Source organism: Nomascus leucogenys, chromosome 13 (assembly GCF_006542625.1).
Source record: "Nomascus leucogenys isolate Asia chromosome 13, Asia_NLE_v1, whole genome shotgun sequence".
Classification (NCBI taxonomy): Eukaryota; Metazoa; Chordata; class Mammalia; order Primates; family Hylobatidae; genus Nomascus; species Nomascus leucogenys.
Window position 1 is genome coordinate 88,081,537 of NC_044393.1, and position 15,884 is coordinate 88,097,420.

The 15,884-nt window shown below is 43.8% G+C and overlaps 1 protein-coding gene across 2 annotated transcripts in view; it reads right to left on the reverse strand.

The window, feature by feature from the left end:
• ZC3HAV1 (zinc finger CCCH-type containing, antiviral 1) overlaps positions 1-15,884 on the reverse strand; it is a 70,008-nt gene that overhangs the window by 19,532 nt on the left and 34,592 nt on the right. For both annotated transcript variants that reach the window (XM_030826025.1, XM_030826024.1), the window contains exons 5-8: positions 15,378-15,479; positions 13,129-13,252; positions 10,715-10,889; positions 1,793-1,913 (exon numbers count right to left, since the gene is read on the reverse strand). In XM_030826025.1, coding sequence (XP_030681885.1) covers positions 1,793-1,913; positions 10,715-10,889; positions 13,129-13,252; positions 15,378-15,479 — 522 coding nt within the window. The remainder of the gene's footprint in view (positions 1-1,792; positions 1,914-10,714; positions 10,890-13,128; positions 13,253-15,377; positions 15,480-15,884) is intronic.

Below are 15,884 nucleotides of genomic sequence, written 5' to 3' on the forward strand. Positions count from 1 at the left end.
AGTAGCTGGACAAATTGCTCTAGATTCAGGAACAAAGTCTATTGGCTCTCATCTCTCCACCACCCTTTTAAACCATAAAAAAAATACAATACCATCTAAGAATTTTTTTTTAATTTAAGTCATTTTTAATTCTACCACCCAATCGAAGAGATTTTAGTTTTTCATTATCTTCCAGTCTTAGCCCACATGCATGCATTGCTGCAATTATCATGCACATTGATTTTTGTTTTTTTTTTTAACTTTTCTATTTTAAATATAAACAGAAAATTTCAGAAACATAAATCTGGGGTTCTGGCTGAGCACTATGGGTCATGCCTGTAATCCTAGCATTTTGGGAGGTTGAGGTGGGAGGATCGCTTGAGCTCCAGAGTTTAAGATCAGCCTGGGCAACGAAGTGAGACCCCCATTTCTACAAAAAAATTTGAAAATTAGCTGGGCATGGTGGCATGAACCTGTACTCCCAGTTAGTTGGGAGGCTGAGGTGACAGGACCGCTTGAGCCTGGGAGGTTGAGGCTGCAGTGAGCCGTGATGGCGTCACCACACTCTAGCCTGAGTGATGGAGTGGGACCTTGTCTCAAAAAAAAAAAAAAAGTGTTCTGCCTTTTTCATTTAACAATACCAAATTTTGCTTTTCCTAATTTTCACAATCAAAATCTTTAACAAGTGCCAAATACACCACTGAAATTTAATACCTTAATTTATTTAGTCACCACTGTACTGGTACAGACTGGTCCTACTTTTAGTACTATAGATAATGGTTTTGATCTAGTATTCTTGGGTCACACCATGCTGCTTAACAAGCACCTTACTTTATGCCTATAGCTTCTTTCCCCCCTTCTTCTAGTGAATTATTTCCTAAGAAAGGTTCCTGAGGGAATGAAAAGACAAACATATTAGCAAATTTTAATGTTACTTGACATGTACTGCCAGATTGTTTTTCCAAATACTTGGTATAATGGTCCTTGTAAAAGCTACATCATCTAATGCCCACTAAGTGGTACAGGATCCAACTGCAGGTACCATCTGCAAATTCAGGGACCTAAGAAAGGCTCCTTTACCTCTTCCAAAGCACCTGCAAGTCCCGAAAGGGCAAGTACTTGATCATGTGCAGGGGGTGACCAACGGGATGGTACCTTCAGAAGGAGGGCAGTTCCTGCCCTGATATCTAACTAAACAACAGCAGGTAGATTGGCAGCAGCTCACCAGAAGACCTTTCTATAGTAGCCCCAATAAACAGGGTGGAAGGCAAAGTACTTTCACCATGTTTATTGGAGCTACTATAGATGGATACTACATCTATAGTAGCAGTATCCAATCCATAGATTGGGTACCAATATGATGATGGAACCACTGACCTAGATGATAAACCCTAAAAGAAACAGCAGGTTTCTAAAACTCTGAAGGTGCCCAAAACCCCAAGGCCTCTATCGTAGTCGCCAGCACCTGAAAGATTGCCTCTGCCTGGGCAGCTGCCCACCCAGAATCAGAAACAGCATGGCAGAGCTGGAAGTACCCCCAAGACTACTTAGTTTGAGCCCCTGATTTTGCAGTTCAGAGAAGTGGGCCTAGATAGGCCAGGTGCCCCTCTTAGGGTGGCAGAGCAAGTGTTGGTCAGAACCAGAGCTCTAGAACACAGGTCTTCTGATGGCCACTAGCTTGCACTCCACCGCCTTGCTAAATCTTGACCTTGACCCTGGCCATAGCAATGCATACCTACTCTGCTCCCACTCCCACATGTACACTGCAGGCAGATTTCAACGACACACAACACTGCCAAACATAGAAACTCACCTTGGAAACTCAGCTCATAGTTCCGTGAGCCCGCCTGAAATGTCACAACTCCCCTCGGACAGGATTGATAGAGAGACTCCAGGTATGAAGAGTCGATGTTTGAACTTTTCCGTTTGTCTTTCTAATTGGAAAAAAAATAAAAGGTAAAGAGTTCAGGGTAGGCTTTTAGGAAATCTCTGCTGTTATATGATTTCATTTTAGCAATGGGATGTGAACAGGAGTACATTTTGCTTCCCGAACCAGACTGTAAGAGCTTCCAGCTCAGGGCTATGTCACAGACTTCTGTGGTCTTCTCCATCATGATACCTAAGAGAGACAAGTCTATCCTGCAGAAACTCACTACACACTTGGGGGAGGCCTGAGAAATGTAGCTTTTTGCAATACTCTTTTACAGCCTTCCATAAAATACGAGCCAAATGTACAGAGCAACTTGCATCCCCTCTTTTGTGATGCCGCGCCGGCATCTGTCATCTAACAGAATCTGACACTGACTCTTACATGAAATAGAACATCGTGGGCTATTCTAGCCACGCACAGTTTACAGTAGTCTTGAAGGGAAGTAAAGAAAGACCATCTGCTCCTCGTCCAAACTCCAACAGTTGCAGTGTTCAAATATAAATAACCTAACCCTCTCCTCTGCCCCAAACCAGAGTAAGTAAACAAAATTGGCCAAGCCTCCTGCTAGCCAACTAACTGAAAATGCACTTGGATTTGCCACTAACTGGAGCTATAATGAAAGGGATGAGGTGGCCAGGTGCAGTGGCTCACACCTGTAATCCCAGCACTTTGGGAGGCCAAGGAGGGTGGATCACGAGGTCAAGAGATCGAGACCATCCTGGCCAACATGGTGAAACCCCGTCTCTACTAAAAATTCAAAAATTAGCTGGACATGGTGGCACATGCCTGTAGTCCCAGCTACTCGGGAGGCTGAGACAGGAGAATCGCTTAAACCCAGGAGGCAGAGGTTGCAGTGAGCCGAGATCGTGCCACTGCAGAGCCTGGCGACAGAGCGAGACTCCATCAAAAAAAGAAAGAAAAGAAGGGATGAGGCATACCCCCCAAATGTAAAGCTATAATCTCTAGTCTCAAAGCATATAGAAAGCATGCAAACATCAGAATGTGTAGGTAAAAGGGAAATGAGTTGATTTTAGCAAGGGGCAGGCTAGGCTACGGATCCACTGCCCTTATTCCTCATTCCGTGGCCAGGGTGGCCAATCAGGGCACACTAGAAGTACGCCCCTAGCAGCAGGGGTTCCCAGTATTTAATGGTGAGGAGACACTTGTTTCCTGTGATCTAGAACAAAGGAGTTAATGACAGCAAATTTTTCCAAGCAGCCGTGGTGGGGAGGGGCTCACAGTTCCTTTTTTAAATGACATTCCAGACTCGGGCTTTCAGCTGGACCTACGCCCCTTCCTCTTCCCTAATGGAAATGCCTGCTGGTTGTAAGCAGAGGGCAACAGAATGTACGTGTCCAAGGAAAACGTCCTGGACAGAGAAAGGCCTGAGCTGGGTCTCTTTATCCTGGAGTGGAGCATGGTGGGAGCAGAAAGCAGTGTTCAAATATTTGTACACAGGGCAAAGTAGGAATAAACTTGAATGTGTTTCAGGAAGTAGAACCAGTACAAAGGGTGGAAAGGACAAGGACGCTGACTTTAGCAGAACATTCTGACTTACAGCAGCCAACAATTAAGTCATATCATGAAGATGCTTGTTGCCACAGCTTTGTGGATAGTATCTATCAGAGTGATTGTAAAAGAGCTTGCTGCTGTGATTCAATGGTGCCTGGTAAACCCTATGCCTTCCTCGGGCCAAAGTGGGCAAAACACCTCTGGCATGATGTGGGGCGGGTAGAGCCGCTCTAGCACCTTGGTATCCCCCCTCATTTGACCACTAGCTGAATCGCTTCCCAATTTCCCATCCCTACAGTTGAAGTCCTATATGCATCCACTGCCTGCTCAGCTCTGTAAAACCCACTCTGTTCCTGGTTTAAAAGGCCAGAGACTTTCAAACATTGACATACATGTGAGTGCCCCAGAGATCATATCAAAGTGCAGATATGATTCTGGGAAAGTTGGGGACGATTTAGATTCCATACTTCTGCCAGCTCCCGGGTGACGCTGAGGCTGATGCTGCTGGTCTGCGGACCTCACTTTGACTAGCAAGTCTCTAGGGTCTAGACCAGTGCTATTCACTAGAACATTCTGTGGTGATGAAAATGTTCTCTGCGCTGTCCTATATGATATGTAGGGGAGGTAAAATTTCTTTCTTTTTTTTTTTTTTTTTTGAGACAGGATGTCCCCTCTCCCTCTGTTGCCCAGGCTGGAGTGCAGTGGCACAATCTCGGCTCACTGCAACCTCCGCCTCCTGGGTTCAAGGGATTCTCCCGCCTCAGCCTCCTGAGTAGCTGGGATTACAGGCGCATGTCACCACACCCCAGCTAATTTTTGTATTTTTAGTAGAGACAGGGTTTCACTGCATTGATCAGGCTGGTTTCGAACTTCTGACCTCAGGTGATCCGCTTGCCTCGACCTCCCAAAGTGCTGGGATTACAGGCATGAGCTACTGCACCTGGCCAGGGAAGCAAAATTCATCTCTACCCTTTTATAGTATTTTGGCTGGACCTGAGCATTAAATTGACATAAGACCACAATAGGAATGACAGACAATGGAGACTCAGAAGGATAGGGCAGGTTGGGAAGGGAGTAGATGATGAAAAATTACTTAATGGGTACAATGTACATTATTCAGGTGACGGACACCCTAAAAGCCCTGACTTTACTACTAGGTAATCTACGCATGTAACAAAATTACATTTGTACTCTATAAATTTATACACAAAAAGACCAACAGGAGAAAAGCATACACGTTCATTTAATACAAGTTTTATGTGGCACAGGAGCCTTCACAAGAAAGTGAAGACCTTAAGCTGCAGTTAGAGATAAACACTTGTATTGAATTAGACAACAAGTCATAAATTATGAAAATGGGATGAAGCAAAGGGGCTTCGGCTAGGGAAGTTAATTGGGTGGAGAAGTGTCCAGGAGGATGAAGAGTTGTCTAATAGGATTTGTTTGCACAGGTTTCTTGGCTTTGATGATAAGAATGCTACTTTCATTCTGGTATAGGGAGGACCTCTTTCTTTATTTTTTGTTATTATTATTATTTTGAGACTCAGTGAGTCTCTGTCACCCAGGCTGGAGCGCAATGGTGCGATCTCAGCTCACTGCAACCTCCACCTCCCGGGTTCAAGTGATTCTCCTGCCTCAGCCTCTCGAGTAGCTGGGATTACAGGCATGACCCACCACACCCGGCTGATTCTTGTATTTTTAGTAGAGATGCAGTTTCACCACGTTGGCCAGGCTGGTCTCCAATTCCTGACCTCAAGTGATCTGCCCGCCTCAGCCTCCCAAAGTGCTGGGATTACAGGCGTGAGCCACCATGCCCAGCCTAGGAAGAACATCTTTCACATGAGAATTTCATCTCCTGCTTTTAAGTAACAGAAGGTCAGAGTGATCGTCTTGCACCTGCTGTTTTTCAAGTGCTTTTAACTCAAAATAGTCAATATGCCAGGGTGGTATATTTTTAACTCCTTCAGTAGTGAAGCTATATGTGCCTATACAGCACTGAAAATGTGACTACAGTGACCATGGAACTGATTTCTTAATTTTTTATGTGTTTAATTAAAGTTTAAAATGAAATTGCCACATGTGGCAAGTGGTTGTCATACTGGACAGCGCAAAGCCACTAAGTCAGTGTCTGAGCATCTGCACAGCCTAGCATGGCTCCACACCGACCTTCTCTAGCCTTGCCTTCACACTGCGCTTGTCATGTTCATGAACCCTGATAGGTGGTGAAGTCCTCAAAGGTAACATTTCCCCTTGGTTTAATCCACATCAGAGATGAGTCTCAGGCACTGCTTGATGTATAGGCTGGTTCATTCAACCCTTGCTATTGTAAGACTAACAGGACAGCGGGAGCATGCCCATGTCATGGGTATGTTATGGTCAAGAGGTCACGCAACTGACTGATGGTCCAGAAGCAACTCTCAAAGTCCCTCTCTTGTTCCTGTGTGTTGTCTGGGTCAATTACCAGGTGCTTCTATTGTAAAGGTATCCTGAGCTATTCTTGTAAGGATAAGTCCTTTTTGTGGTATCTGAAAGTCAGTCATATCTGTGCTGAGCTGGCCCCAGTTCTTTGGCAATCCTAAGCTACAGTTGTCCATACTCTTAAGTGACAGGTAGTGACAGCCTTGCAAGATGTCTCATTAGACCTTTTAGCTACCATTAGTTTAATAGCCATAATGTGTCCTAGGGTACAGTGCTGTTACTCCAGGTCTGAGTAAACGAATGAATCACACAGCCGTCAATTATTTATTCCCCACAAGACTTGAATTTATGTTTCAGTTGCAGTAAACAGGTCTTAGCTTTTATTTTGTGTGTCAATGATTGCCTCAACCTTGGCTTTCTAGAGCTGTGGCTTGTCCTTGCTCTGAGAGGGTCTCTCAGGCCATAGCTGGTTCTCAACACCAGCTTCCACAGCTGCTAAGCTTAGCTACTTTGCTGGTAAACATCTTCGAGGACCTGAATCTGCACTCCCTACCTGGTGCACATTCAACGACTCCCAGGCTCTACCCTCCTGTCAGCCCTGCTATCACTCTACCCTACACCATTGCTGCCCAACTGCCCATCGATTCACTCATCATTTCTAATACCACACCCTCTCCCTGCCCACCATCTGTGTAGGTATGAGTCCTGGTTAAGTACATCAATTTCCATAAAAGGATATCTATTTTACCTCCCAGAGAGCTCATAATCAAAGCATATGTGCCTACTCTGTTGGCAAAAATTTCTACACCTCAAGTTCCTCTTAGGGAGGTTCCAACCCAGAACTCTTAGTTGCCTGACTTATTCAAAATTCAGTTACAAGAAATAAAAGCTGTGGGGCACTGGCTGAAGGCTTCACAGTCCACTCTTTTCTCTAAGTATCCTAGCCTGTACACTGGCTCAAGGCAGGTCAACAAAGAGCTGCAAACTTGGACCATAATGCATTGACCCATGAAGGAAACCAGGCTGCTCCTGATATGTGGGGTTCAAATCTCCTGGAAACATTATTTTAATTTTACTTGGACTCCCAGCAAGGAAAACATTAAACCCAGGGCCTGATTTTTCCTTTTTTTTTTTTTAATAACTAGAGCCAATTCAATTTATATAATGATGGGTCTTATTAGTATGAGACAGTAAGAGTTCATTCACATCTTCAGTGAACATCCAACAAACCTGTGTCACATTTAATGAATACAACATTCATGTGTTTGCAGATTGAGTGTTACATTCTAAAAACTCTACAGTTTTCATGGGAATCCAGAATATAAAAATAAAAATAAATAAAATAAAAACTCTACAGCTAACACAGACTAAATGTCCCAGTGAGAACTTTGTATTAAAAACCTCAGGAGGCTGGGCGCAGTGGCTCACATCTGTAATCCCAGCACTTTGGGAGGCTGAGGCAGGCGGATCACGAGGTCAGGAGATCGAGACCATCCTGGCTAACATGGTGAAACCCCATCTCTACTAAAAATAGAAAAAATTAGCCAGGCGTGGTGGGCGCCTGTAGTCCCAGCTACTTGGGAGGCTGAGGCAGGAGAATGGCGTAAACCCAGAAGGCGGAGCTTGCAGTAAGCCAAGATTGCACCACTGCACTCCAGCCTGGGCAACAGAGCAAGACTCCGCCTCACAAAAAAAAAAAAAAAACCTCAGGAAGGGCTGGGCATGGTGGCTTACACCTGTAATCCCAGCACTTTGGGAGGCAGAGGCGGGCGGATCATCTGAGGTCAGGAGTTCAAGACCAGCCTGGCCAACATGGTGAAACCCCATCTCAACAAAAAATACAAAAACTTAGCCAGGCATGGTGGTGGGTGCCTGTAATCCCAGCTACTCGGGAAGCTGAGGCAGGAGAATTGCTTGAACCTGGGAGGCAGAGGTTGCAGTGAGCCGAGATCACAACATTGCACTCTAGCCTGGGCAACAAGAGCAAAACTCTGTCTCAAAAAAAAAAAAAAAAAAAAGTTCAGGAAGTTTCTTGATGTTTTATTAGGGAACATGATTGAACTTCTGTAAATTTAAATTTAAATACAATCTCTTTCCCCAGAATACTTCTTTTTGGTTCCTGAAATCTTTTTTTTTTTTTTTTTGGAGTCTTATTCTGTCACCTAGGCTGGAGTGTAGTGGCACAATCTCGGATCACTGCAACCCCTACCTCCTGGGTTCAAGTGATTTTCCTGCCTCAGCCTCCCAAGTGGCTGGAATTACAGGTGCGCACCACCACTCCCAGCTAATTTTCTGTGTGTATTTTTAATAGAGACACAGTTTCACCATGTTGGCCAGGCTGGTCTCGAACTCCTGACCTCAGGTGATCCACCTGCCTTGGCCTCCCAAAGTGCTGGGATTACTGACATGAGTCACCACGCCTGGCCCCCTGGAAACTTGATGTAACTAGAATGCAAATGTTTGCCAACCTTCCCCTTTATATCTTACTGAAAATTCCAATTATTTGACATAAAAACCATCAAGACCTATAGCTTATTTTTATTTTAACCAAGGCTAATTAATTTGGGTTCATAATTTTATTTCCACAGGTGCCTGACAGAATCGCTTATTTGACATCATCCTTGGCTTGAGCATACAAAGAATCTGTGCAAAGTTTAATATCACAGGTGTTTTCACACACACAGGAGTTTCAGCAGAACTCTGTTCCACAGAGATGCTACATGGGCCACCACAGGAGAGAGAAGAGCAACAAGGAGGGGCCCAGGAGACGGCTCTAAGCTCATATCCTATTCCACCAGGGCAGCCCTGCTCTACTCTAGTTGGCTCGTTTAGGGTCTTTGAAAGATGGTTTGATAAAATGTATCTGCTGCTAAGACAGTTTGGAAACCAATATGCTGCTGAATTCATGGTAGGGCTGTTTGTGGTTGAGGACCTCACCACAGCACACAGGGTTCCCGCCATGTGGCCCACTACAGGAAGTGTTTTCCTCAGGCCTCACTAACATAACAGAGCAGTGCCTCTCCCAAGTATTTTGCTTGCTTTGGCAGTTAGGCAGCTCAGAGCCAAATGTATAACCCACTGACTCGTAACTATTAGTTCGGTGCAAAAGTAATCAGTTTTTGCCATTAAAAGTAATTACCACCAACCCAAAAGTAATTTTACACCAACCTAAATATGTAGAACCTTACACTGCCATTCCTTTGTCCCTGAATTGTCTTTTTTTTTTTTTTTTTTGGAGTCTCACTTTGTCACTCAGGCTGGAGTGCAGTGGTGCAATCTCGGCTCACTGCAACCTCTGCCTCCAGATTCAAGCAATTCTCCTGCCTCAGCCTCCTGAGTAGCTGGGATTACAAGCACGTGCCACCACACCCGGCTAATTTTTTGTATTTTCAGTAGAGACAGGGTTTCACCATGCTGGCCGGGCTGGTCTCGAACTCCTGACTTCAGGTGATCCACCCCCCTCGGCCTCCCAAAGTGCTGGGATTACAGGAGTGAGCCACCGCACCCAGCCCATGCATTATTTTTGGCTTCATTTTAATCTCTTGCTTTCATTTTCTGTTTCTCATCACCCTGATTTCATTACCTGCTTAAGGTCTGTTTTCTCTCTCTCTTTAATCCTATGAGTTGAAGGGAGGAAGGGACACTGAGACGGAAGGACAGAGGCTCTGCTTATCTAAACTTCCATCCCTGTTACTATGCCCCCACTATGGGTCAGCCTAGGATCTTCTAGTTCCAGTCCTTTAAGTCCATCTAAATCCAGACTCCGATTGAATAGTAGTGACTATCTGTACCAGATGTGGTTTCACTGCTTGAGTGAATTAACACATGCCCTGGTCTAATTAACCATGCCATCATCCATACGGTCCTTTAAGTTCTCACTCTTGCCCTCTTTTCCAGCTCAAAGCAGTAGTCTCTGTACATTTTATGTGTTTATACATAGAAAGCTATCTCAAGGTTCCGCCCTCCCCTCTGATGGTGAGGAAAGAGGGAAGTGCAGCTGACATGTCTCAAGCGGTTCCTTAAAAATAATTAATATATGGCCGGGCGCGGTGGCTCACGTCTATAATCCCAACACTTTGGGAAGCCGAGGTGGGCGGATAACCTGAGGTCAGGAGTTCACGACTAGCCTGTCCAACATGTTGAAACCCCATGTCTACTAAAAATACAAAAATTAGCTGGGTGTGGTGGTACATGCCTGTAATCCCAGCTACTCGGGAGGCTGAGGCAGGAAGATCGCTTGAACCCAGGAGATGGAGGTTGCAGTGAGCCCAGATAACGCCATTGCACTCCAGCATGGGTGATAAGAGTGAAACTCCATCTCAAAAAAAAAAAAAAAAAAAAAAATTAATATATACTTTAATGTATGACTGCAATTGGAGTGCATGCTTGCTGAAAAAAAATTGAATATAGCTGTGTGCAAAGTAAAAAAATACCACTTCCTCTACCACACTCCATGGGTAGCCACATAGGCTTCAAACATTTCATTAATAGTGTTCTTATTATTTTATTTATTCATTTATTTATTTAGGAGACAGAGTCTCACTCCATCCCCCAGGCTGGAATGCAGTGGCGAAATCTCAGCTCACTACAACATCCATCTCCCGGGTTCAAGAGATTCTCCTGCCTCAGCCTCCGGGGTAGCGGGGATTATAGGCGCCTGCCACCACGCCTGGCTAATTTTTGTATTTTTAATAGAGATGGGGTTTCACCATGTTGGCCAGGCTGGTCTCGAACTCCTGATCTCAGGTGATCCACCTGCCTCAGCCTCCCAAAGTGCTGGGATTACAGGCGTGAGCCACCGTGCCCAGCCAATAGTGTTGTTTTTAAGTTGACAAGCTTAAACAAGAGCCCCCTACAAGGAGGAACAGTGCTCACCTCTTCTCCATACTGAATCCATGTGCCAGATTCATTCTTCCAATACCAAATCCATTTGGTGGTGAAGACAGAATTGGCTGGCTTGGTGACAGAAGAAGGAGTAGAGAGGCGTCGGATGGGAAAGAAATCACTACTCATTTCCCGAAAATTGATTGTATAAACTCCTACAGAACAGCTGAGAGAGAAAAGTATTAAGTTAACATAATGCTTCATTGACCCCTATTTTCTACAATCTCGTCTTCCCTAATGAGAGCACAGAATTAAACTTTCAGGGCTAAAATAGATCTTCAAGTTTTCTTTCCATAGCTCCAGGTCCTACACATAAAAGAAAAATGGAAACGCAGAAGGGAAAGTGACTTGCCTGCACCACATAATTAATGGTGTTACATAGTGTATATCAAAATAAAACTGTGCCCACAAAACTCCTGATTGGCTCAATGTTATAAAGTATGTTAGAAACTCACATTTGGTCCATTTTTAAAATTATTTATTATTATTTAAATCGTTATCAAAATGTGGAGACGCTTGCAGAAAATTGGCAAGGTTAAAGTTATTTTCATAATAACATTAAACATTATTTGCTTTTTTCACTTTCATTCTCTCAGGAATACACGATGAAATTTTCCAGAGGCTACACAATATATGATTTCACAGCAGATTGAATAAAGAAGCAGATAGGAGAATCTAGTTATCTTCTATTATGCCAGACATTAATTTGCAAAAATATAAAGCTCCTCTCAATAAATTTTTTGTTTTGGAAAACAGTTATTTTATAATTATCCATATAAATATTTATATAATTAAACACATAAATAAATACACACAGTTATATACCTGGGTATGTATATTAAATGGATATACGTGAATATGTATATAGTATTAAATATAGTTACATGAAACATGTTCATTATGTTAACATATAGCAAGCTTATTCTTATTTTTAAGTGAATCAAATATATAATTGTTCTCAGTTTTAATTTTTAATATGGTAAATATTGATAGCTATATTCCACATAAACAGAAATTCTTTGGGATCCTGAGTACATTTTAAGTGTTGAGGAGTCCTCTGACCGAAAAGTTTGAGAATTGCTGCTCTAAGAAAGACCTCTTAGATCAGTGGTTCTCAATCAGGAACGATTTTGATCTCAGTGGGTATTTTACAACATCTGAAGACATTTTGGGTTATGACAACCAGCGGGGCTGGTCGGGGGGTGGTGCTTCCTGTCATCTGTGGATTAAGGCTAGGAATAGTGCTAAACACAATCTGGCCCAAAACGTCAGTAGTGCTGAGGTTGAGAAACCCTGCTCTCAACGTGCCTGGGAGCGGAAATAGAGACCTAGCAACAAGAAAGTAGCTGATGTCGCCCTCTAGTGGTACAAATCCAGCAACACAGAATCTCCACCCTCAAATCACTAAATTCTCATATGATGAAAAGTAATGTAACTTTTCCGCCTTACGAATTTCCTTGTAAAACTGGGATGTTTCTTATATCCCTGCACACCATAGATAAATACGGTCATATGGGTATCACCAATTTCAGCTCTTCCAGAAGGAGAAATGTTTTTACTTATTTATTTTTGAGACAGGGTCTCCCTCCGTCACCCAGACTGGAGTGTGGTAGCACAATCACGGCTCATTGCAGCCTCCACTTCTTGGGCTCCAGTGATCCTCTCACATCAGCTTCCCGAGCAGAGAGTAGCTGGGACCACAGGTGCGTGCTACCATGCCTGGCTAGTTTTTGTATTGTTGGTAGAGACAGGGTTTTCTCATGTTGCCCAGGCTGATCTCGAACTCCTGAGCTCAAGTGATCCTCCTGCCTCAGCCTCCCAAAGTGCTAGGATTACAAGCATGAGCAACCACGCTCGGCCAGAAGCAGAAATGTAAGGTACCCTCTTAGATGCCTCGATAGAGAAAATAGCAAACATAAGGAAGGTATTAAATGCTAAAGTATACAACAAAATTCTACACTAAAACTATATGAAATTATTCACATCGTGTTTTTAAATTATGAAGTTAAACCAGAGGCTCTTTTGTCCTAAATCATTTAGTACTTTTAAAAGTTCTGTGACGAACTGATCAGGATACAAGCCTCACTCTGCATTGTGCTTTTCTGCAGGACACAGACAACTATCAACTAAACAAATAATCATGTCACTGTTCGTTTCATTTGAGTTAGCAAACATTCCCAGGATCTCTGGTATTAGCCAGGCTCAGTGTGACCTCAAACCCACCCAGCTGTGTTTTTCCTTCATTAACTCGGCAGGCATTTGCCATTTTTATCTCAAGAGGTATTTCACACTCGAATGGGATTCCGATGGAAAAGTGTTTTTTTCTTCTTCCCCTGAGCCTAGCACTAATGCTTCCCTTTGGTAATGTTGGACTCTTGAAAGCCAGAGTACAGCCACCAACTTACAGGTGGATTCCGGGGTTACAGTAGTCTTTTTCGATCATCTCCATGTGCTCGAAGTCCGTCCAGGTTTTACCAATAAGCATCTGCCACCGGTAAGGCAGATGGAAGTGGACTTTGCTGCAGCTACCTACAAAGACAAACAAGGGGTCTGAGGGACTGTTGAGCGGGGATTCTAACCAATTCAGTCAAGTTCACTGCCAGCTTTCCCCATCCATGCCTGCCCTGCCCCCTGCCAGACAGGTCCCATCTATACTGGCTGACACTGCTGTGTGTCCATTATCCAGGTTCTTTCATTACCTTGGAGACTCATCAGAAAACAAAAATTCAGGCAGAGTGGTGGCTCACATCTGTAATCCCACCACTTTGGGAGGCCGAAACAGGCGGATCATTTGAGGCCAGGAGTTCATCACCAGCCTAGCCAACATGGTGAAATCCTGTCTCTACTAAAAATGCAAAAATTAGCCAGGCATGGTAGTGGGTGCCTGTAATCTCAGCTTCTCCGGACACTGAGGCAGGAGAATCACTTGAATCTGGGAGGTGGAGGTTGCAGTGAGCCGAGATCACCCCATTGCACTCCAGCCTGGGTGACGGAGTGAAATTCTGTCTCAAAAAGAAAAAGAAAACAAAAATTCCCCACTCCCCGCAAAATCACTCTACCCAGATAGAAATTTGAGGTAATCAGAAATTTAGTTACCCTTTCTGCGCCCCCCCAAGTGTATTAAGCCAAAATGCTCTCCAGCAGAGGCAACAGCCTTTATTTCCTTGAAGCCTTGGCCTACAGTTCATCTCTTCCAGAAAGATTCTCTTAACGAATCTCACTCCATCCCCATCTGACTTGTATTTTTTGCATTGCTTTAGCCAGTACCCAATATTCCGTTGGGGGTTAATTTTTTATACGTTTTTACTTACTTCACACAGTTTTCCCATTTGCAAATTTTTTGTTTGTTTTTGTTTTTGTTTTTGTTTTGAGGCAGAATCTCACTCACTCTGTCGCCCAGGCTGGAGTGCAATGGTGCAATCTTGGCTCACCACAACCTCCACCTCCCGGGTTCAAGAAATTCTCCCGCCTCAGCCTCCCGAGTAGCTGGGATTACAGGCATGTGCCACCACGCCCAGCTAATTTTTGTATTTTTAGTAGAGATGCGTTTTCACTATGATGGCCAGACTGGTCTTGAACTCCTGGCCTCAAGTGATCCACCTGCCTCAGCCTCCCAAAGTTCTGGGATTACAGGCATAAGCCACCGTGCCTGGCATTTTATGGATGTTTTCATGCCCTACCTTAATTATAAACTTACTAAAGAGAAGGCTGCACCATGGTTTAGCTTACATCCCCCTTACATATTTGGCACAGGGCTAGCCATACAAAAGACAGCCATTGCAGGAATGCCGGCTAAAGAATGAATTGATGTTACAAGCTACAGTACAGGAAGACAGAAAATAGTTCTGTTTTTCAAAATTTGCCTTATGTTATGTTTAAATTGTTTTGAAATATTCAAAATAAAGATGTGTGACAACTTCAAAACAAACAAAAAAGACAGGTTTAGACACTGCAGGGACACCCGTAGAGTGGTCCTACTTGAGACTTGGCCAACTGAAAAGTACACAGCCACTCATTATAGTCCACACCTCACACTTGTTAGAATGGCTGCTATCAAAGACAAACAGTGGCTGGGCACAGTGGCTCATGCCTGTAATCCCAGCACTTTGGAAGGCCGAGGCGGGTGGATCACTTGAGGTCAGGAGTTCAAGACCAGTCTGGCCAACGTGCAAAAACCCCGTCTCTACTAAAAATACAAAAATTAGCCGGACGTGGTGGCACACGCCTGTAACCCCAGCTACTTGGGAGGCTGAGGCAGGAGAATCACTTGAACCCAGGGGGCAGAGGTTGCAGGGAGCTGAGATTACACCACTGCACTCCATCCTGGGTGACAGAGTGAGACTCTGTCTCAAAACAAACAAAAAAGGCAAACAAACACACACAAAAAGAACAAGTGTTGGTGAGGATGTGGAGAAATTTGAACCCTTGTGCATTGCTGGTGGGAAAGAAAAATGGTATAGCCACTATGAATAATAGTTCCTCAAAAAAAATAATTAAACATGGAAGTATGATCCCCCAACTCCACTTCTGGGTATATATCCAAAAGAATTGAAAGCAGGGTTTTGAGAAGGCATTTGCACACCCATGTTCATAGCAGTGTTATTTACAATGGCCAAAAGGTAGAAGCTTACAGAAAAGTCCCTAGGTTACTCACCATTAAGCGGACAACCCTTACACAGATGGTCAAGACAAATTTCCTTTGAGTCATGATCATCCACCCTAGAGGATGTGGTACTTGTGACATCAGATAAAGAATCTATGAAACAAAAAAGGATGCATGTATGCTGATCTTCATGTTTAAACCAAAAATCAAGGCACTTGGTCTCACAATGGGAAAGAATATCTGAAATGGGGGCCATGTTCAAGAAAATTCTTATGATTTATGTGTTGCTCATGAGCGTCTAGACAGCCCCTCCATAGAACAAAAATGTGGACCTCAGAGTCCTGTGAAAGCTATGTTTATTTCTTAAATCATAGTTGAAATATTCTTATTGTCAATAAATGTGGCAGCTAATTCCCTATGGTTCTACTGGTTGGCCCTTCCCTGTCTTCACTAGTCAACCTCCTCACCAGACCACCCCGTAACCCAAACCCTCTAACTCTCTACCCTTTAAGAACTGGGGAACATCCAAGGAAAAACCACCAGCCATAGCCACTCTGC